Source organism: Clinocottus analis, unplaced genomic scaffold (assembly GCF_023055335.1).
Source record: "Clinocottus analis isolate CAN_PGR_092001 unplaced genomic scaffold, fCliAna1.0.p SCAF_9, whole genome shotgun sequence".
Taxonomy (NCBI): domain Eukaryota; kingdom Metazoa; phylum Chordata; class Actinopteri; order Perciformes; family Cottidae; genus Clinocottus; species Clinocottus analis.
Genome location: NW_027176251.1, coordinates 13,491,514 through 13,515,482, shown reverse-complemented (window position 1 = coordinate 13,515,482; position 23,969 = coordinate 13,491,514). Strand labels below are relative to the sequence as shown.

The 23,969-nt window shown below is 43.2% G+C and overlaps 1 protein-coding gene across 6 annotated transcripts in view; it reads right to left on the bottom strand.

Annotated features, from left to right (window-relative positions):
- Nucleotides 1-10,321, bottom strand: part of cspg5a (chondroitin sulfate proteoglycan 5a) — a 42,821-nt gene extending 32,500 nt beyond the window's left edge. For 3 of the 6 annotated variants that reach the window (XM_068569193.1, XM_068569192.1, XM_068569196.1), the window contains exon 1: nucleotides 9,745-10,307. In XM_068569193.1, coding sequence (XP_068425294.1) covers nucleotides 9,745-9,835 — 91 coding nt within the window. In that variant the 5' untranslated portion in view covers nucleotides 9,836-10,307. Of the gene's footprint in view, nucleotides 1-9,744 lie in introns of all 6 variants that reach the window. The other 3 variants (XM_068569191.1, XM_068569194.1, XM_068569197.1) reach the window with 2 other exon arrangements.
- Nucleotides 10,322-23,969: the final 13,648 nt, after the last annotated feature.

The window sequence follows — 23,969 nt, the reverse complement described above, 5'->3', positions numbered from 1 at the left end:
GTCTGCTTATATTCGAGAGAGAGAGAGAATGAGTGTGTGTGTGTGTGTGTGTGTGTGTGTGTGTGCGCGTGTGTGTGTGTGTGTGTGGGTGTTGTCTCTTTGCCAGTATCACCCACTGGTAATTGGGGTGGCCTCCAGTTCCTCTGGTGAAGGGTGTGGATGGTCATAATGAGAAGAGTTTGGCTTGTCTTCTTGGGTGTGTGTGTGTGTGTGTGTGTGTGTGTGTGTGTATGTATGGAGGGGGCGGGGGGTTGATGGCGCCTCGAGGCTAAAGTGCTGTTAGCCTGCGCTGGCGGGCTGCCGACCCTCAAGCCTTTTTTTGGAGGGGGACGGGGGGCATTAACACCACCAACAGACCCGGGGTACTCTGATTGGCTGTGACAGACCGTAAAGAGGAACCTGATTGGTCGTGACAGTTAGGGCCCGCGAGCTGACCCGGACTGGACGGAGAAGAGGAAAAGTTGGGCACCGGATGGCAAATAAACAAAAGCTCACAGGCTTCCGTAGGAACAATATGGAGGTTCTGAGTCCTCAAATGCTCTCTGTCATTCAAAGAGCAGTTGTGTGATGTTCTCGAAACTGATCGGGTTTAGAAGGCGTAACATTGAACAATTGAACAGTAATTAAAAAGCAAAGTGCAATATTTGTCCTTGTTTGGCTAAGACATTAAAAACACAGAGGGGAGGATTTAGTTAGTGAATGTTTGTCAAAATGGCCGAACTGAGCGGAGTGAACGGAGATGAAGCGAGAGCCTCTTCGAATCATCCTCATTGATTTTAGCTTCAAATACCTGAACCTCGGGAGAGCCCCCCACTTACACACACACACACACACACACACACACACACTCACACGCGCTCCTCTCTTTTCTCGTTCCCATCCTCTCTCACTAGTGAATAAAACATTTGTCTTCATATCTTCGCTCAACGATGCTCATTAACATTGATTTAAAGAGGAAATGCAAATATCTGCATTCGACTCTAATTGGCAACCTCTGCATGATTTTACACCGGCCGCTCTAACTCTGTCCTCTATGATTCTTTACTCCTCATCTTTCCTTTGCCCTCCTCCTCTTCATCTCACTCTTCTTATTTTGTACATTTCGATAATGTCCCTCTCTCGCTGCTCGTCACATCAATTCTTCCTCATCTTCTCTTCTTAGAGCATTTCTACCTCTGTTTCTTCCCCTCGTCTCTCTGTCTCTCTTTTTCTCCTTCCATCACATAAATCCTTTCATTTCTGACTCCACAGGTGGTGGGATGTGGAGGAAGGATGTGTTGCCATGGAAACGCTCTCGGCCTCGCTCGAGCCGCAAGACTCGACAAGATCTGCATCCGCACACATTAAACACACACAAAAGAAAACCACAAACACACAACTAATAATAATGTGTTTGACTTTTATGAGGTTGAAAAATGTGATACGTGCAATCCTTGTGCACGTGTTCGCGGACACGTGTTCGCAGACACGTGTTGTTAATATTACATACAAAACATTTTGTGTTAAGTGCATGCATACTGCATGTGTGCATCCATGCTGCTACATTTACACAGAGTGGTTTTATTCCTCCCCTGTGACCTGATTGTGAATGGTCAGTTCAAAGTGTGTCTTACACACACACGCGCACATGCGCACACACGCGCACACACCCACACACACACTCACACGCCCGTCCCATCTCCCCTCTTCCACTGTTTTTACGCAGTAAAGGCTTACATAAGTTACACATTTAGCTTTTCCGTTCATCATTTTTTAATTACGTACGAAACAATGGGATGAAATAATGTATCTGTAATACAATTTATTCATGAACTATATGAAGCCAAACCATTCAGAGAGACTCTGGTGCATAATCAGCAACACATTTGCCTTCTTGTGCAATAACAAATAATGTATCATTCAACACATTTGCCTATTATATTCTTTATACAGTTTTTCCTGATCTGATGATCTGATGCCCATATCAGTAGGACATCATTTATCTGTGCTTTTCTAAATTGTTGTAAATCATTGTGCCAAAGATAAAGATGTTCACCGATATCGCTATCGTCTTTTAAAGATAACTTGAACCAACATTCATTCACTCGATCACTCGACAGGTTTTTGCGTCACTTCAGGGTGAAACACCGGCCGTCACAGAGACACAATGCACTCGGTTGATTTTCATCTTTCTCGTGAGACCTTCATGTTGACCTCCGGTCGTTTACACATGAACGGCAGAAATAAATGAATATTTCTGTGAGAGCAAACCGAAGCCTTTGGGGAGCACGAACGACTAAAGTCAGGCAGCGTCAGTAGTCATGGTTAAAAGAAACCACCACTAACTGTCAGGGGAGAGTTTTTCTCTATTAAATAAATGAATCAATGTCTAAAAAATATAAAATGCCCATCACAACTTCCATAAGCCCAAGTTGTCTTTTTTTATTATAAATGACTTGTTTCATGCAGAAAACAGTCAAAACCCAAATAAATTGAGTTTAAAATCACAGAAGACGACAAGTAAACCATGAACTATTCACATTAGAGAAGAAGAAGAAGAAGAAGAAGAAGAAGAAGAAGAAGAAGAAGAAGGAATTCTCTCTGATTGACAAATCAATTACGGGTGTGAGTTTGTGTGTGTGTGTGTGTGTGTGTGTGTGTGTGTGTGTGTGTGTGTGTGTGTGTGTGTGTGTGTGTGTGTGTGTGCGTGTGTATGACGGGAGGACTGAATGCTAATATGACAGTCTGCAGCAGCAGCAGCAGAAGAAGAAAAAGAAGAAGAAGATGATGAAGAAGATGATGAAGAGGGCTGGGGAGGAGGGAGGACCGTGCGCAGTCAGGCGGAGAGGAGAGGAGATTTTGTGCACGAGCATGAACTCAATGACTCGCTTCACCAAGGACACGGTGATGGTCTAAAGCAGACGTATCGTGGCACACACACACACACACACACACACACACACACACACACAGAGAGACAGGTGCAGACATACGCACAAACAAAAATATATGCTCTTATTCCGTCTTCCATCTTCTTTTTCCCCCCCCTTTGTCTCCCTCCCTCTCTCTCACACACCACCTCCATGAACACACACGCAAGCATGTAAATTACTGTTCAAGGGTACGCTGAGTTTGAGAACAACGCCAACTCAGCAGTGCTAAAAAAAAACACACACACTACTGTACGCTAATTGTTTTGTCTTTCAGGGACAGGAGCAGCCCGCCGCTGTCCGGCTGCTCATGAAACTTTGGCAGGTTGTTCGATGACCTTCTTTACCTCCAGCAAAAAAAAAAACCTCATGAATGACCGACAATGACAATGACAATGACAATGTCGTCCCAAATAACGGTCACACCTGTGAGTCAGAGAGGCAGCGGGAGAGAAACACCTGGACGCTGACAAGGACGACGAGAAACACAAAGAAACTCTTGCTTCTAAGAGACCATACCGCTACAAGGTACAGTGTGTAGCATGAAGGGGACTTATCGGCAGAATAATAATCATTAAAGAAACATTTTCTCCATCTTAAAATGACTGGCTGACTTATTTTAGGAACCAGAAGAGTCGCCCTCTGATAGCCTTTAGAAAGAATAAAAGACTTATCTGCAAAACCATGCATTATGTTTGATAACATTTTTGAACAACCAGTGTTTTAAAACAATTTTCTCCCTAGAATAACTCAGCATAAAGAATACAATATGTAGTAAACTAATGTTATTGTGTGTTAGCGCTCAGCAACTGAAACATTGGTTAAGACCTCCGTTATGACATTTTATTGTGAAAAATGTTGAGAGCTTGTTGAGAATAAAAAGTCATTTGAAGCCCATGTTTTAAACCCCTGAGATAACCATCATCAAAATGAATGAATCATCAAATAAAATCAATCCATCAAAGGTACAGGCTTCATTATTATTGATCACACTAAAGCTCACTTTACATTCAGTGTGTTAGTCAGCGACACGTGATCAGACCATAGACACTAAGATCTCCCATAGAAACGCAGGTTAATAAGACATTTTTCAGGGTTAATAGATTGACAAATTGGTAGAGACACATGAACACCTTTAAATGAAGAGGAAGATTAACGACCGAAGAGACAGAAAATCCCCTTTGATTGCAGGTTTTTCTGTCGCAGTGCTTTTAAGAGAAAATGGCCGACGCTGAGAGAAACTTCTGAATTCTAAAAGCTCTGCAAACGCACCCTGCCCATTTCACGAATCACAAATTATGAAAAGCAAACTGCCCGTCGGTACGTCGTGCACGAGGCGTCAACACACAGGAACACAGAGCAGAAGCCAGCAGCCGGTCGGGTCAAGTCTTGGGCCAACATACGTATACGCTAATGTCGGCCTGCAGGCAGATCCAGGTGGGAGGATATCACTAAGAAATTAGCATCACGTAGTTTGCTAACAAACAGATTTATCTGGGATGAGCCAACAGCCTCCGCAGTTAAGTATGAAAAGTGTTGTCTTATGTCATAGGGGGAAAAGTTATTCAATTTTGAAGGTTTAATCCAAATAGTATTTACAAAATCACATACACCGAGACTATAAATGCTTGAAAAAGACAGGAAAGAACTAAATCCGCACACTAGATGATGTTAATGTTCCCATTAACATATAATATATGAATATATGTAATGAATTACCAACCAGTGAAGCGCTTCTGCAGGTTTAATCCAAAATACCCCCTACCACTGAGATTAAGGCTGCTTGCAAAAGTGGATTTTCATTATTGGTTACTTAAAAAAAGTAGCTGCAAAATATATAAATATATATATATATATATATATATATATATATATATATATATATATATATATATATATATATATATATATACATCCTCAATTTAAATATGAAAGTATAAGTGATTATTTACTTAAATAAACAGATTATGAACATTGTATATACTTATCATTACAGTTTTCATTTGTCTTATCTTTGGTTTTTAATGAGAACTTCCTGGAAAGCAGAGGATTATACTGGAGAAAACAAAGTAAAGTAAATTGGCAATAATGTGTTATAGAGCGTAGTTACAAAAAATAAAAAGGCAAACATTAACTGCAGCTTTGTGGCAGACAAATAACTATAATAATACTGATAATAAGTTTTCACTCGTGTCCCTCTTGATTGACAGATGTTTCATCCAATCATATGTCACGGGTCTATTTTCCCCAAACAGTTGTTAATGGCGGCTTCTCAGATGGTTCAATGCAACCAAACCTCCTCCTGCACACAACGTTCATTGTCACGTGCCGAATGAGTGTTTTAAAAAATAAAATAAAAAAGTGTAATCACTGAAACTACTGACTCGACACTGACAAGACTTCAGCTTCTGGCGTCTGATGACTCGTCAGCCATCAGGATGATCTGCACTCGGCCTCATAGAAGCACACAAAACACACGGACCGTGATGCCGCGCTTTCTTCGTTTTTCAAGAAAGATTTTTTTTTGCTCAAAATCAAACGCTGCGCGACGCACACAAGCCCATTATGCAGAAATAATTAATACGCCGGTGCAAACAATGATATCATCTCCCAATTAAAGCTAATGATGGACTACCCCCATTGCCCGTGGGTGTGGACACACAAACGCACACAAACACACACACACACACACACACACACACACACACACACACACACACATGCATGGTCAGTAGGCGTAGGGCCACCACACTTGGCGAGACATTTCAGCGTGTGCCAAAAAAAACCTAAAAAACATTTTCTGCACAAATGAAACTCAAAGCGTGAAGCACATTATGGCGGCGATGTGAACACGCTGTCCTGCCAAAAGAGCCGGTGTCAGTGGATGGTGTGCGGTTTCCATGGCGACAGAGAAGATGCAGAGGAGAGACTGCAAAGCCATTGTTCACCAATAACCAGGGCTGGAGACGGCATTAATCTGCATGAGTTATTTGCTTTTTTCATTCCACCCACTGCTGTATTAAAAAAGAGGCTGGATTGGTTTAGTGGAGTCATGGAGGGGGACTTTGGCTTGAAGATTAACCCACTGCAGATCAAAGATAACGTGGCAGCAGAGCAGATATGTGTCAGCAGGCCAGAGGAGGAGGAGGAAGATGAAGGGAGAGGAGAAGGGCATGAAAGAGGCTGCACATCCACGAGTGTCAGTGCAGAAACCATCAGTCCGTCAATCACCTATCTACCAGCTTAACTGTGCGTAGGGGGGAAGGGAGGAGAGGGGAGGGGCGGCGGCATGATCATCTGTATTTACCACACGGACAGAGGAGGATTGCAAATGGCTACCGGAGGAAAATAACGATGGGGAAATGACTGACGGCATGCCGGTCGGCTGTTGTCAGTTCAGGGCGGTTGGCCTCGGTCGTCTGAGCATCGTTCACAGATGTGGGGCAAGCTGCCGCCGCCACACTTCAGCGGTGAAGCGAGAGGATGTGTGTGTATGCGTGTGTGGGTGTGTGGGTGTGGGGGTGTGTGTGTGTGTGTGTGTGTCAGAGAGGCGGACGATTAGCCCAAGGTTGTTTTAAGGTGTCTGCACCAGATCTGCCAATCTCTTTTTCGTTAAATATCCAGAGTTGGAGTTACAAGAGCAAATATGTAGATTTATTAAGATAGGATATTTAATCATTTTAATATCCCATATTGATCTCCACATACTGCAAAAATAAAAAGGAAACATTTCAGCCTCACGAGCTGCACGACCATATGGAAGACAATGTCTGCCGGGTTGTTCAATGTGTAAGATCTCAACTATTAAACGGATTCACAAGCAGTTTGTGCAGCAATCATGTTCCCAGGAGGATGAATCCCATACTTTGTTGATCTTCTGACTTTTTCTCTAGCGCCACCGTGAGGTTGATATTAGCAGCCATGAATAAGGCATATGGATGCTTTTACACTTTACAGGAAGATTCATCCATCCATCAGCTTTTGCTTTCAACACCCTGGACAGGGAGCCAAGTCAATCACACGGAAGTCCCTTTCACACATTAGCAGTCCGTCCCTGAAATGTTCAGAAACATTTCCTGCATCGGGTCGAGTGTGTGAATGGGAGCGATATTCAGAACCGCATCGCCGTACGAAAACAGCCCCCCGCCCGCCAATAAGAGACGTCTTCAGCGTACGCAGACATCAGGCCTCTTCTTCTGCTGTGTTTTATGTCGGTTGGCGTCGCGCGTGTGTAAGACGGAAATGTTCCTAAATGTTTTTGCGTTCGCCAGAGACACGCCTACATGCTATTTAGAGCCACCGTTTAACCAAATCTGCATGTTTTCTGACTGGAGGAAGGCGGAGCCCCCTGAGGAAAAACCCACCCAGGCACGAGGAGAACATGAACGCCACACAGCCAGCCGGCAGGTTCAAACCACACATTGTATATATGAGAAGAGGACGTAGTCATCGCGACATCACCCGTTGGTTTGTGGACTGACGTTTTGAAGAGTTGAGTTTGTCATTTTGGATTACAGCCGTCGCCATGTTGTTTTTTTTCACAACCAGTGAACAGTGACTGTATTTGGAAAGCGGACGAGTGACATAGAGACTCTGTATACATCTCTGGTAGCAACCTGTCAATCACAGTAGCTCCGCCCTAAAGCATGCTTTGATTTATGGTCTGTTTGACTCTAAATTACCATAAATTGCTGTAATTTGCTGTATAACATGACATAAACTCATGTTTAGAGAGGGAATAAATCAAGATGGAAGTAGAGTTATTTCCTCATAGACTTCTATACAACCAAAGGAGTCGCCCCCTGCTACAATTCTTTATGCTATGCTAAGCTAACCGCCGACTGCATGTAGCTTCCTAATTGGCCTAATGACATGAGAGTGATAATGACCCTCTCATCTGAAGGCCTCAGGAGCGTTTTTTTTTTACAACCGTAGTTTATTGTCATGAATAATGTTCGACTGAACACGAATAATGCGCAATTTTTCCCCGGGACATTTTAATTTTTCTGAGCCTCTGCACCGTGAATGAAGGCATCAACCAATTATGGTGGGCGAAACGGATTGGGGACTTTATTACAAGGCCTTTATTAATATAGATGTTGATATATTTATCATGTGCATGATGCTGTCTGAACTTTTAAAATCTGGTTAGATGCTTTCATATGTTACATGAGCTTAAAACTGGAGAACAAATGTACTTGTCCCTTTAAAAAGAAAAGAAAAAAAACCCTCACCTCATATACTTTGAAATTTGAAGGGAAAACAGAAGCAAAGGCTGAAGACTAGAAGGACAAAAAGCAAGTCATTGTTCTAAATGATTACATATTTGGCTCATGTGCGGGGAACATTTCTCTGGGATGTTCCAGTGATGGGAGTTTTTTCCCTTTTCTAAAGCACCCAGACGGACGTTTGAGCTCCAAATGAAACACACACACACACAATAAAAACATCATTTTTTCGAGAGGGGGACTTCACCTTGAAATCACACTCAGTGAATCGCAGCCAGTGCGATGAAAGGAATCGGCCAGATTATATTGGATTATAACGCCAGACTGATTTCATCTCGTGCACGCTCCTGCATTATTAATCCGACAGTAATGTGGCCCGCCGTGCGCAATGAATCTAAGAGACAAAGAGACGGAGAGAGCCTCCGTGTCTTTTTTCCAATGTTTACTCTGGTGGGGTGTTTTTTCTTCTTCTTCTTCTTCTCCTCCTCCTCCTCTGTGCTCCCCTCTCTGTGTATCAGAATGTCCGTCCAGATCCCTTCATGAATTATTCATTAACTCCCCCGGCCCTAATCCTGCCTTTGTGTGGCTGTAGTGCCAGAGCGCCTCCAGGGAAGATGGTTTACTGCATCGGGCTGGACGCTGTCACTGTCACACATCTCTGTGATTTCTCCTACACTGGCTTTAAATACATCGTGTTGAGTTAGTGATCTGATTTCTGCTCAGATGTCATCGTAATCTCCTCTTCCCTTAGAGAGTGCAGTGTGTTAAATGTTTTGTTTCGTAAACGCCCCCAAGCTATACAATTACTTACAATGTCTGCAATGCTCAGCATTGAGCTTATTGTATGTTCATATTTTAAGATATCTTCATAATATTAGACCCCATTTCAATGTGTCTTCTTGTAATAATTCAACTGATGTGCTGATACTCGGTCTTGCAGTGTGTCTCTGGTGTCCAGTGGGTTTATATTGACCTCATTTTTTACCTCCTCTTGTGTCTCTGTAATATCCATAAGGGCTTAGATTATCTTTGTGTCTTTATTGTGACCTAATTTCGTGTGGGTTTTTTTTTGCCTCCTGTGCCATCTCTAAAATATTACTGCAGGGACATTGCATCCAAAAATGTGTTAATCATGAACTGTGTCCGCATTGATATAAGATTCACATCAAATTTGAATAATATTTATTAAGATATTTAGCCTTTTATAATATATATATATATATATATATATATATATATATATATATATATATATATATATATATATATATATATATATATTGAGGACAGATTCTTCAAAATCCTTTTTTTCATTGACTGGGAAATGTCAAGATCGATATAATGTGTAGAATAATGTCATACAATAACTAACCGACACTCAATCAAAACCAGTGGAGTGCCTCCTAACCTACAATCCGAGCCTCACTGACCTCCTTTCTGGCTGCCCAGTGGGAGTGTGTTTAGGTACCCTGAATCCACAGAGAGGACGTGCTGCTGCAGCAAATATGTGTTATATTTTTGAAAGAAATCAAGGAAATAAAAGTGGCCGGTCTTTTGTTTTGTGTTGCACGATTAAAGTGCACCGTTAAAGGGCTGCTGTTTCTTACCGTGGACCGGCATCAAGTGCAGCGCCAGGACGCACGACAGCAGCGTTAGTCTCCAGCATCCTGTGCAAAAGCTCGCCTCCTTCCCCTGCATCCTCGCCGTGCAACGATAACGAATAATATGATGATCAGACGGGTGGACCCCAACAAAAAAAAACGTGGAGAGCGGGGATTCCTTTTCTAATGGTGATATTAAGAGTTCAAAAAAAAAATGGATGGCAAAAAAAGTAATCCGGGTCTGTTAAATACGCGTGCAGTCTAGACTCCAGCCTCGCCGCGCTTCTCCTCCATAGCCGCTTGGTCTCAGCTGTCTCCTCGGATCCGTTGCTATTTCACGCGCTCGGCTCAGTTAAGCACACTGAGGTTTGGTTACGGCTCCATTGCCACAGAACAGCGGTCGGAGACGGCAAGGCGAGGGTGGGGTGGAGGCGGGGTGGTGCGTTTTGGGGTGGGTGGGTGGGCGGGGGGGGGCGCAGACGCACGCCGTGGCTCGGCTCGGCTCGGCTTGGTTGGGCTCGGTAGGACTCGGTGCTTTGGGCACTTTGGAGGGAAGCAAACGCACGGTGAAGTGCAGCGCGCTCGGCAGCCTTCTCATCATCTGGGGAGGGGGAAAGAGGGTTGTTGGTGCCCTCCCCCCACTACCTCCTGCTCTTTATCCCGCCTCCCCCCTTTTCCGAAGACGATTCCCTCCTCCTCCTACCCTCTCCATCCTTTCCTAAAACTTTTTCTTCTGTTTTAGTCTTTCAAAGCGTCCACATCTCTGCTCTTCCTCAAACTTTGGATCGTCTTCTCTCCTTTCACAGACATTTCTTCTCCTCACTTTCTTTAACTTGCAGAACTTTTTCACTTTTCACTTCCTTGTGTTTTTTCCTCCTCTCCCATATTGCTCCATCCTTCTCCACTGGTTTCTTTCCCTTTTCCCTTTGTGTTGTCCTGCACAGTGTGTCCCATCCCCATCTTTTCAAGAGACATCTCCATCCTCTTAACTTTCACTTGTCTTTTTTTTTCTTTCACAAAATGTGTTATCGGTTCTCCTGCACGAAGGGTTTTCCTCTCAAATCTTCATATTTGTTTTCAGCTTCCTTTCTTTATTTCCTTTCCCCAAAACGAATCATCCCTTTCCCAAGACCCTTACCCCCACCATCCTTTTCTCAATCCTTCCTTTTTCCGTGAACTCTTCATCTACTTTTCCACCACCTTCCTCTTTTCCAGAGGTTTTTCCTCATTCTTTTTTTGCTTCTCTTCTCTTCTTCTTCAACATCATCCAAGACTCTCTTGCTGCACCTTTCCCACGATGTTCCCCACCTCCTTCTCTATACATCCTACTTTTTTGTTTTTTGTCCTCCCACCTCTTTCTCTTGGTCAGACTTTTGTCCTCCTTTCTTTGTTCCACATACATTTATCTTCCTCTTTATTGTCTTTATCTTATTCCTTAATCTTACAATACTTTTTAAACCTTATTTTCCCCTCTCTTACACCGTTGCAAAGATTTCTTCTTTCCCTTTACGCCTCCATTTCCACATTTTCCTTTCCCTGTTCCTTCCTCTTCCTCCCTGGAAACCCATTTCTCCTCCTCTTCTTCCGTCCTCCATCTATGCAAACTTTTGAGATATTTCCTCATTTTTTCCACTTCCTCTTATCCTTTCCCATAATGTGTCCACCTCCTCCTCCTCTTCCTCCCACTCTTTCCTAAAGCTTTCAGTTATTTGCCTTTCATCCCAGTGTTGGATCTCAATAGGAGTGCGCACTCTGCTCTGGACACTTTTTTTCGGCCTCATGGGAAATCAGTATATTTCGAAGGAGATTAACCTCCCTTCATCGTCCCTTGTGCGTGTCTGTGTGTGTGTGAGTGAGAGAGAGGATGAAGCAGTTTTAGATTATGTATAAAATAAAAAAGTGTTGTTTTGACGCCGTCAAAACAACCAGCTTTGTTTAATGGTGTGACACAGAGAAGCAAACAAAAGGGGAGGGGGAGGTGTGGGAGGTGGTGTCTGGGTGAAAGGGGGGGGTTTAAGGGGTAAATGGGGGGGGGGTGCACACAGTGATGAATGCCCAAGGGCCCTGGGGGTAATGGTGGTGGTGGGGGTCGTGGGCATTCTTCCACACACAAAAAAGCATAAAGAGAGAGGGGCTGGGCAACAGGAGATGTTTTGTGTGTGTGTGTGTGTGTGTGTGTGTGTGTGTGTGTGTGTGTGTGTGTGTGTGTGTGTGTGTGTGTGTGTGTGTAGTTGCTTGTTGATGTGTATGTGTGCATGTGAAAGCAATAGCAATGCCAGCAAAATGAAAATGTTTAGTGGAATAGAAAGGATGTGTTTGGTGAATTGTGAAAAGTAGGTCAAGTGGACATTTTGGTGGCTTCCATTTAAAATCCTGTAAATTAAGATCCCTTTTCTGGCAGAGACGTTTCCAGAATATGAACAATGTGTGTTCTCCCGAAACATTTGTTATCTTGAATAAGTACAAAGCATCTGTTATTCTGTCTTTCTCTCTCAATTAATGCGTCTCTTTCTGCCTCAGATCCGTACGACCATCAGTGTATTCATGATGAGCTCAATTAGACATTCACACTGCCGGCCTTCCTGCTCCTTCTGGACGACTGTTGTTTTGTTGTTTTTTTTTAATCTATTCCACTGTGTGATGCCAATATGAGCTAACAGCAGTGTTGGACAGGGGAGCAATAACAAAAGGCATCCCATCTGTTATGAACTTTCGGTCACATTTCTTTCGGTTCTGTCGTCCAATCGCCCAAATTTAATATTTGCCTTTCCCTTATTTTGTCCTCACTTTCGCCATTGCTTATTTGGACTCATCTGAGCTGCCATCCTGTCTCAGGTGAATCAGCCGTGCTTAATAAACTCTCTCAATCACTGCTTATTAACAGGCAACAAGACAAGAGGCTGTTACACACCAGAGGAGATTTATGTTGTGATTTCTTCACACGTCAATGTACTTTGTCCAACTGAATCTATGTTAATCTGTTAAAAAATCTTTTTAATGAAAAAGTGCTGCAACTGCACGTTAGCTTTGGTGCAAAATATTAGCGTGCAAGTTTTTCGTGGAGTTTCATGTCACACCTCCTGTTGTGCAAAGTCCTTAGTCTACTAATATGCTAGCTTTAGGCTAGCTGCTCTGTGAGGTACAACAGTGGACCTAAACGCTAACATTAGCATGACAACATGCTCACAATGACAACGCTAAGACACTGAACTTTAGCAGATATAATCTCTTTCTGGAATACCATTAGCTTAAACTGATGACTTGATGATGGCACTCAAGGAAAAGTCAAGAGATTGCCAAAGTTATTAGGATTCCTCCTTCAGGGAAAATTAAGATTGTTGTGGTAATGTATCACGTTGTTCTTTTAAGATGAAGCCGGTATCTCTGAAATCTGAACATTGTGTGCATGCAGACGGCTCATCCTGACCTCACAAACTCGGCGCCGTCCGAACTCCCCAAACCCAAATAACAAAGGCATCTTATCAAATGTATCTTATGTCTGACTTGCTGTAGTGTCATCCTGGTCTCACCACTTAATCCACTTCCTTGGAGAAAGCAGCACCTACGGCGCTCATAACAAGGCCGGGACCTTGGCCTTGTTGCCTCCGCGGACGGTGGAGGAGGACGCCTGCGTGGGGGAGAGGCAAATAATGTGCACATAGACTTAAAACTCTCCTAGATAGACCTCCAAACCATCTGTGGGGAAAGAGCTCTATGAATTATTCTAAGTGTGTTTTCAATAACTACAATAATAGAATAATATGAACATCTGGATTAAACTTAACGGCAATCCATCCAGCGGTTGCTGGGATATTAAAAGGGTGGCCCAGGTAACTGATGCTGTACAAAAACGTACAAAAAAAAATCATACAAAGTACGTAAAAAAAAAAGTGACTTAGTGAAGATGCTTTGTTTGACAAACAGTCCAGAAGATATAATTAATAAACATTTAACTTAATAAAAAATACAATTGCTCATCACCAAAGATGTTATCATTAAGTAAATAACAATGTGGACACAGTGATACGATGGATGTCAGGAAACTGTACACGAAACCAATAGATAGCAACTCCCCTGATACTGGCTGACACACACCCACACACTGGCCCTGTACACACACACACACACACACACACACACACGCACACACAAGCCTAATTCCATATGGCAGTGCGGCGTGCGTCCCAGTATTTTGGGTTAATTCGTGTCCAGCTATCATGTCCGTCTGAGGGTCACGTGCTGTTGTTGTGACCGTTCAGGCCGACCGCTTTACTGATATTAAATAGGGTACAGTGCTCATCAACACATGGATTAAGGGCCATGTAATCCCTCTTGTTCACTAACAAAACCCCCTTCGCGTTCAAGCATTTGCATCTCATACTACTTCTCCACCAAAACGTGCGTATTAAACATGTTAATAAAAGGTGAGTGTCTCTTCCTACTGCCAGGAGATGAGTAGGTCTCTCTGGGGTTTTTTCTGGTGGGTCACCTTCGACATCACCGACACGCCAGAAAACAGGGTTCGTCAACAGAAGCAAACGTTCCAGCTTTGACTCGTTTTTCATGTCTGTCTGTCTTCAAACTCGGTGACGACTTATTTGGATCGATGTTTGAGATCAGCTCGCAAAGAGTCGGTTACAATCGCTTCCACCCGGTGGGATGTTCCCATTACTGCCGAGCGGAGCTGGATCCGATAAATACCCGAGACCACTGCAGTCATGTGTCTGATTATAGTCGATTGTAACCTTTCCCACTGAAGGAACAAGCCAGATGTTACAGTGCGTTAGTGTGTGCGTGTGTGTGTGTGTGTGTGTGTGTGTGTCTGAGGGGGATTATTGAGCATGACAACACTTTCTCATATCTCATCATGTACTCTTGTATCTTCTGTCATCCACCTGCAAGCAACATAATAACACAAAATTCTAATAAAGTTGAACAAACAGGGAGCCTCACATTTGGCTGCAGCTGGACCCGTCACAGTCAAACCTGTGATTTAGTTTTTTAGTTGCCCAGAAAGATGCAGCAATGTACAGCTTCTCATTTCATTCACCAGAACATGTGGAAGTAAAGTCAACCGTCAACCGGGTCCATTATTATTAAACTATTAGCTCTCTTATAGATTGTTTCCTTATTTTTTAAATGAATGCTTGGTAATAAGCGCTTGCTCGCCAAACAAAACAATACTGCGCAGCAGAAACACAGTCTTTAAGTCAATGTCAACGGCACAAAATAAATGCAATTAAAAGCTCGTATATCATCATTACAGAACGACCTGTGCCTGAAAACATATTGCTCACGAGTGTGAATGAAATGTTGAGCCATCCGCCATCCTTCAAACAACTGGAACGAACACAACGCAGCCAGCGCGGCAGTGTAACTGCAGACCTGGGGTCATTTTATGACCTATATACACACATCTATACGTGTAGACTATCAAGTCTAATTAGCGAAAACATTTGCGGTAACAAGAAAAGAATCTGGCCTTTGTTTGGCCGTTTGCTGAACATATGGAAATGAGACGTTGTGCACGCTGGTTTAATGTAACAATACATTTTCCTCTCAGGGTTCATCGGCAGAGTTTCTGGTCGTTTTATTCGTTCCTCCTGTACAGACTCTCCTCCCAGTGCTGATACGATGTGAAATATGGGAGCCAAAAAGCTGATGCGAGGCCTCGACAGTCTGAGCTGCCAAATGAAGGTCTTCTTTATAGAAAGTCCCCTGAGTCGACCTCGTGGTAGGAAACAGGTGTTCCTAATAACATTAACGACCCCAGGACCCTGAAAGTGAAGCAGCGACACGCAATTCAGTCGTCATCAATCTTATTATTTGCACCTGTGCTTCGAATTCTATGACTTCTATAGAGAGAGTCCCGTTTATTTCAATATGTGCATCCAAGACAAGCATTGTGTCACGAATAACACACATACATGATGTTATTTATTTTAAAGGAAGAAAATTGAATATTGTTGTAAAAATCTCCAAGTACACCACGGTGAAAATAGGAAATTACAGAGACTACACGACCAGAAATGTCTTCTTACATGACACTGCGATGCTCGTGTGATTGTAAATATGTTGGTCAATTTAAAAGTTATTTTGCAGTACAAGATAGTCTAAAGTATAAAGGTGGTTTCCACACCGGCACGTGAGAAATAAACAGCGTAAAAATACGAGATACCGGGATATGAAGCGATGGACCGGGCGCTGCCTTTGTCAAGGTGGAAAGGATTAATAAAGTTTACCATCTTGGTTCGGACCGCAGAGCCTCTGTGTTCTTGTTTCATAAATACAGCCCGACTCAACCAATCGGTTGATGCCTTAAACCACGGTGTAAGTGTTTGAAGTAGGATTATGTTTCGGGGCGTATTATTTGTGTTTTGGGTGAAAGTACTTGTGACAAAAAAAAAAACAGTTTTAAAATAAATATTTAGACATACGAATTAACCACATGAAAAAAAATGTCCCTATGTCTGTACAGGCCTGGAACATACTGTGAAAATATGTAATTAGAAAGACTTCACACCCAAAAGAGACATCCTAGCTGTCTCAGGCGATCCACCTTCTTGCGCGAGCTCTGACTGATTGGTCGACCGATTTCAGTGTCGCCAGATGCACGATAATTATCCTCCAAATACGACCATTTTAAGGCTTTAGTACGTTACTTCACCATTTCCAATCTGGCAACACTGAGCACCTTGTCACCTCCACTTGTTGCCCCCCCCCCCCGTGACGAAGCGTCCTCTTTTTCACAAACTCAAATCTGGTCACCCTAAAGAAAGGCCTTTTTCACAGCACATGATCAGAACAGGGACAGCCTCGACATTAAAGCTTTTATCCATCCAATTTTCTCTCTTTTGCCTTTTATTCATTCCTCCATCCTCATTTTCTTTCCTTCCACTATTCCCCTTCCTATTAATATCCTTTTTCCTCTTCTCTCTTTTTTTTTACTGTCTTTTCTTGAGCTCAGAGGTCGCCGCCTGCTGTGTTTGCTAACCAGAGCAGAAATAAACTGTTTGTCCCCCCTCACTTCATAATCAACCCCTCCCATTTCTGTCTCCGCAAAATATTAAACCCCCCACTTCCTGGAAAACAGCCTGCTGAAACATACAACCTTACAGACACACTGCACATGTATTCTGTTTTACTTATTGCAATACAAGTTTCTCCGAACGGCACACTGAGGTGTTTTTCTCTCTTTTATTTCTGTTTAGTTCTGCATCTCAAAATAAAGCTCGACTGGGAGCATGTTGATATTTGTTCATGTCTAATATTGTACCGTCAGTCAAAGGTGGACTCTGAGATGAGTTGTGTCAGGCTGGCATCAACGAGAGCCGGTTTTCACCTCCGAAGAAGCCAAAATATGTGCAAACTTTGCACTATTTGTTCAAGTCTTCTCCAAATCATGTTTCCAAAAGCCAGACTTAGGTTTAGTATCTGAGTGGCACACATACGAGTGCTTCTTCTGTGACCTTGACCTGACAATGTGCGTATTCAGCCACCTTCTTAATCTTCAGTAATTATTGTTTTGGATATCGATTGCATTATTGTTTTGGTTTTAGAGCACATTCACCACACTGGTTCAGTCACAACACTCTTATCAACCTTCGGAAGTGTCTTTTCCAGCTAAAACCTAACTAGCTCAATCGTTAGCCGCCCAGCAGCAAACAGCAGACGATGCAGACATATTCATAGCTGGTGACACATTCGATTTTACTGCATAGCACGATGCGATGCCAAGATGAATGCATGAAAGTTGCCCTGTGTGTGCAACACATGTGTTTTTGTTAAACCCAAAGAAAATAGAATACTCTTTCCAGTGTATCACAGTGGGTCTCTGCAAAACACTCCTGCACATACATCAAAATCCCACGCAAAGAGTCATTACCTTTGTACAATTAGTTTGATGGCCAGCTGTTGGTCCTTAACCCTGCACAAGCTCTGCTCTCGGTTTCTTTCTTTTTTGGACAACACATGGAAGGAAAGGAATCCCAGCTGTATAGTTCACACTATGTTGACACTTCATTTAAAACAGCTGATCCTGAGCTGCTCGTCCACCCGCGTCTTTATCCATTCCCTCTGTGAGGAAGCTGCTGTCTGGGTTTCTGCACAGATCACAACTTGTTTTAATCTTTTGAATTTTACCGTCTAATGGGACAGATTTTCCAAACCGTGAAGGGATGCAACACCTATACCTAAGATACTTATACCTTTTTTTTTCCTTCAGTTTTTCTTTCTTTTTCAGGCCTCTCTTCCTTGAGAAGGGCAGTCTGCGTTTGTCTTCAGATCAAATACTGTTTAAATCTCTTGAATACTCGAGTACCAGCACTGGCAGCAACACAGGGAAATAAAATAACATCTACTTGATGTCATTCTCTGGACTTTTGGCCTCCTTGTTAAGTGTAGTTTATGTTTCTGCGTCAGGTCGACGGCGTAGCTACGCCGTCTAAGCAGACCCTTACGCTGTAGCTTGACATGAACCTCCCCAAAATCCTAACTACGCATCGCGTTGATGCGGACCTCAAGCGCTGTGATTGGTCCGCTCAGAAGGTAATTTGCGGCAGTTGCTTTTTTTTTTTAGTGGTCGTACAGACCACCTCCACAAACGTCTTCTCTGTCCGCTGCATGGAGTTCTGCACCGATGAAATGTGTTTGAATCCCTGGAATTTTAACGTTTTTTAATCATTACAGAATAAAACAAAACCGACATGAGGCCATTATGGCATGAGGCCATAAAAGTTGCCCACGTTCTTCTGCTCGCAGGTTTAACTTCGGCCTCACTGGACGGAGCTTCGACTGGAGCCTCTTCTGAGTCATGAAGCAGCTCATCTTCATCTTCCTCCTCCTCTCTGCTGAGCTGCTGTATGGATTTCTGCACCGAGGAAATGTGTTTTAATATCTTGAGTTTTAACTAACAGGAACAATTTTTGCGAGAAAAAGTTAAGGAAAGCGATGGTTCATGTTCACTAAATTAATATCATTAGTTTCCGCTTCCTGCTTTTCAAGCATAACTTCTGTTAAAACATCACCTCTTTGAATACGATTTTTAAATCAGCATTAATTTATCAATTAGGACCGGCGCAAAGATTCTACACATCGCATTTTTACCCCAAAGACCCTCAAGGAGTTGACCAAACGTTATCCAGTTGAAGTTCCTCTTTGTGCGAATCCACAAAGTTCTCTCGTCCTCATCTGTTGGATGGCAGGTTGGGCTCGTGTGAATCACAGTAAATTAAAAGTAAAATCTGTTGGTGTTTATCTTGGTGGCAGGTCGTGAAATCGTCATAATCAGCACCATCATCTTTGTCACCGTCACCGTGATTATCATGACGGCCATCATGGCTCAGATGTTTAATTTCATCTCGGAGCAGAGAATAATTCACAACAGATACGCCCGATGGTCGTAACTGTGACTGTATTTATGAAACAGACATTATTGTGCTTCAACGTGTTCTGTGCCGTCTGTTTATGCTCGTCACTGGACCTCCAGAGGAGTCAGACAAAGGACAGTGAATAAACAATGGCTTCGAGGAGGTGAGGGGGGAAAGCATGGGGGGGGAGGGGAGGGAGACGAGATTACAGGAGAGGAGAAGCGGGATGGAAGACGGAGGCAGAGGAGGAGGAGGACAAAGAGGAAGGCAGCATGGGAGGGAAGGGAGATGTCGTTGCACGGCTCGTGTGGGGCTGTGAACCGCTGGCCTACTTTAGCCCTCTCCATTTTTTATGATGCACACACACTTACTGTTCATAAGCACACGCACGCACACACACACACACACACACACACACACACACACACACACACACACACACACACACACATAAGCGTGCAGACAGAGCAGTGAAATGTCCACTATGAAAACATGCATGGCCATAACCTATAATATTGACATATTAAAACAGTATTTCAGTCAGCTCTCTGCACAGGTGTACTATACATGGTGTGTGTGTGTATATACGTATGCACACACACAATCGGCGGCTCCGCCGAGTGAAGCCAACACTCTCTCTACTGACCACCAGGGGGCGACTCCTCTGGTTCCTTGCAAAATGTCTCTACTTCTCTCTTGATTTATTCCCTCAGTAAACATTGTGAACATGAGTTTATGTCTCAATCTCCAGTTTCAAGTCTTCTTCAATACAACATCATGTTCACTGAGTAAATTATGGTCATTTAGAGTCAAACAGACCATGAAGCAGGCTACGCTTTAGGGCGGGGCTAAAAGGTGACACGGCGTCTCGACGTCACCTCAGCTCATTGTTTGCCAAAAAAACACATGTGATGACGGACTCAAAGCTTCAAAACGTCAGTCCACAAACCAACGAGTGACGTCAGCATGAATACTTCCTCTTTTCATAAAGCAGTCTGTGGTTTGAATGCAACACTCAAAGTTACAAAAATACACATTTATTGAAGTTAACTTTAGTCGTTTCCCCTCAATCACGTTCTGGGAAACATACTTTTGTGGTTACTTTTATCTAACAATTAAAAAATTCAACACACACACACACACACACACACACACAGTCAGAGAGATGAAGATGAAGCTCTGCCGCTCACTTCTCAGGACACGTAAACAGCCTCCTGTAGGTTTGTTGAGTTGAATGTTAAATCATGTTGAATGTTAATTATGTGCGTCTGAACGAGCACAAAGCCGAGTGTTTGAGGTCAGGACACGGAGAGGGGAAGTATATGTATTTTTCTTTCTTTCTTCCCAGTACCATGAACAACATAGACACTAAAAACGTTCAAGCTTTTGCAGGTTTTGGACTAAAACTGTTTCCTAGCAACACAGTATTGATCAAGGTGCTGCAGGTGCTCGTGGGTTATGATGTCACAGCGTCTAGTCGAGCCACCGGCCTCGCACAGCGGCCTCGACCTCACCCAGCGACCTGCCAGACGGAGCGCGGGGCGGCGCAGGCTCGCCTGACTGTAACTATGGAGCTGCCATCGCTATAGCAACAGGCTCCTTCGACAAAAAAACAAAAAAAAAGGGCAAGGACCGGTGGCGGCGTCGCGGCTGAGAGTCACACAACATGCATGATGGGAAAGCAAGTCACTGGAATACAGAAACGAGGAAACGCACGAGAACACAAACGCGCGTTCGTGGAGTTGGGAACGACGTCTTCAGCCGTGAGCGTTTCAACGGAGCTGAACATCAGCAGACCGGCTTTCAGTGAGAGTAACAGCGAGCACGCTCGCTCCCTTCAGTGCACCGTATTCACCCTGCGCCATCTTGTTAGTGTGGATGCTTCTATTCCAACGATGAAATCAATCCCACGATGCAATATGTTGCACTTTACAGAGGCCGTCACGACCATGAAATCTCAATTCACTCGTCTCGTATTGATAAACCACGGAGTGTGAATCATACAGGGAGAGGTGAATTATTGATTTTGAAAGCAGCGTGGCTCTGGGATCTGTATGGTGGCCATCGTAGGACATCTCAGCGTATCTTTACTGCTTAATTAATTTGCTCTACTTTGACAGCCTCATGTGAACAGAGACCATCTCAAGCTTCACACTCAAGGAGTCACAGACTTTGAGTCCGTGAGGGTTTAGTTCGTCGAGTGTTTGATTCTCTGGCAGACATTTTGAGTCCTTTATGAACCCTTTCCCTAAAGTCAATATTAGATGCAAACTATGTTCAAGGGAAATACCCACAATTCATAGCAATGTGACGTTAAACACCGATTAACAGCCCTCATAGACTCTCTCACACAACCATAAGACCCAGAAGCTGCAGGGATTTTAGACCTTAGGAGGGGCGTTGAGACATAAACTCAGAGAATACCATGGAAGTATCATAAGAGCTGGATATCAGACCCCAAGATGGGGACTTTTCAGTCCAATGCAAATTTTTCATCATCATTTTGGGGCCAACGCCCACTCAATCAACAAATGGGACGTTGCAAAAACTGTCTTTCTTAAGTTGCAGTTATCAAAAATTGTGGGATATCCGACCCAGTTGGTAACATTACGATTATTTGGGTAAAGCCCAATTGCGACAGGATCATGTGGCCAGGTAATGTGTTCAAGGCCTTGAATCAGGAACACCCCCGTGATCGTTGGTATCAGACCTACAATCTGCTCGGTTATCCTCTAGCATTTGCTAACAGAAGCAAACAGTTGCTTTTTATTATATATACCCAACCGTTACACAGCAGTCTTTCACTTGGAGTCGTGTTTGTGATCACCTGATGAATGAGAGTCCATCTTCACTCTCTTTTAGCTCCATTCTTGGTCTCCACTAACTCTTAAGGGGAATTCATCCCCTGATTCAATCCGTCCATTTTGATCCGGTTTGAATGGCGCCATGATTTAAACATATGATGTTCATTATTTGTGAGATAACGTTGCGCGTCAAGAAAATTGCAAAACTGTTGACTTGAAAAGAATAATTAGAAAACCCCAAAAGTCGGGTGAATGACATCTCTCGCTGAGACTACGTCACTTGCGTTGGCCATAAGGAACATCGCTGAGTTACGTTAGCAAGACAAGGTAACGCCTGTGTCGTAGTTCACGGAACTAAACGACACTACGACAAATCTATGACGGCTTTGCAACCTTTATTGGTGCAAAATGATCCGAAATCGACAAAGAAATTTGTTGCACAATTCAAACGGGATCACAAACACACAAAAACCAGGTCCCATGAGGGACACCAGGAGCTGCTGGTTGAGGAGTAAAAGGTGAAAAATGAGGTGAGAGAGTCAGAGACAGGGATAAAACCACAGAAGGGAGGGAGGAGATCTGACGGATAAAAATAGAAAAAAAAAGAAAAGATTATTTTTAAATAAATAAAAAAGGCACAGAGAACGGTTGAGTTGCAAAGTGTAAAGCTCATCGGTTGTGGCAGATTCAGTGCAGATGTGGGAGGCCTGAGGGAGCGGCCATGTTAATTATGAAACATTCTAGGCAAGGAGTGTGTTCGCTGAAACACACACACACACACACGCACACACACACACACACACACACACACACATCTGAAGCAGAATAGCTCGGTTAAAGCTTAAAATGAACCGTTAATAAAATAGATACATACCTACAGTAACCCAGAACGGACAGGTCGTGTGTAGCTGGTGTTCACTGACAGCCAATGAGATTGCAGCAACATTGATGCTGTCTCAGGTGATGAACATCCTGTGTTTTCACAGACTCCCCTCTGTTTTCAGCACCTGAGACTCAAATATTGTCCTGTTCTTTTCTATTATTAAGTCTGATTTTGGTCAACACATCAATGATGAAGAGCTATTTATGATGTAATAAAAGGGATTCACACTTAATTTATGAATCAAGAGTAGTGTATCTCTGTTTATTGACTGTCACTATTGTAAAAGCAGACAGATTATGACTTATTAATGGCTATTTACCTTTTATATTACAGTTTTTAAGTACAATCACTTCAATTCAATATTTCTTTACTGTTAATAATGCACATATTAATAAGACATGTAGACATCAGTTTATTAAATATATTTATTAACCACAACAGGGACAGGAAACATTGAACACACAGCCCGTAGTACAAGCTCACACAAACACAACACTACTATGTAAAACAAATATATATATATAATAATTGGTGTATGCTTTTGTTGCTCTGTCTTCATCCAGATCCCGTGCTGCTGTGAACTGGTCCACGCTGACGTCATGGTGGGAGCAGGAAGCTGTGAGGACAGCTGATGGCTCACCTCGTCAGACCAGAATGAAGACAAAGACAATCCTATAAAAGGAGCATAAGGAAAACAAAGACTGATACCCTCATCACAGCTGGGGTCAAGTCATAGTCATGAGGACGAGAGGTAGAACACACACATGACCAGAACGTGTCAACATGAGACGGGGTGATGAAGTCACGCTTCATGTGGGAGAAGAGCTCATGGTCCAGTGTTGTCCGTTGACGGCAGCACGTCTTGGATTAAAAACCTCTTTCCAAACCCTGTCGTAGTCTGGCAGATGATGACAATGACGCAAAACAGCTGTTAAACACACACAAAACAACAACATATATGCTGAATAGAACACACGATCAATAGAAAATGGAAAATCTGCCGTGCGTGAGACCCGGGTTCAAATCCGGATGGCACGAACTGAACTTGAATTACTCCTGAGCAGCGCCGGGTCTGCAGTTGTGTGGGTAGACTGTATGGCCCAATGAGGCCACTGCTACAAATAAAGTGAAAAAACCATAAGAGTATATTCAGCGTTCAATTCAGTTGAGTTTGAA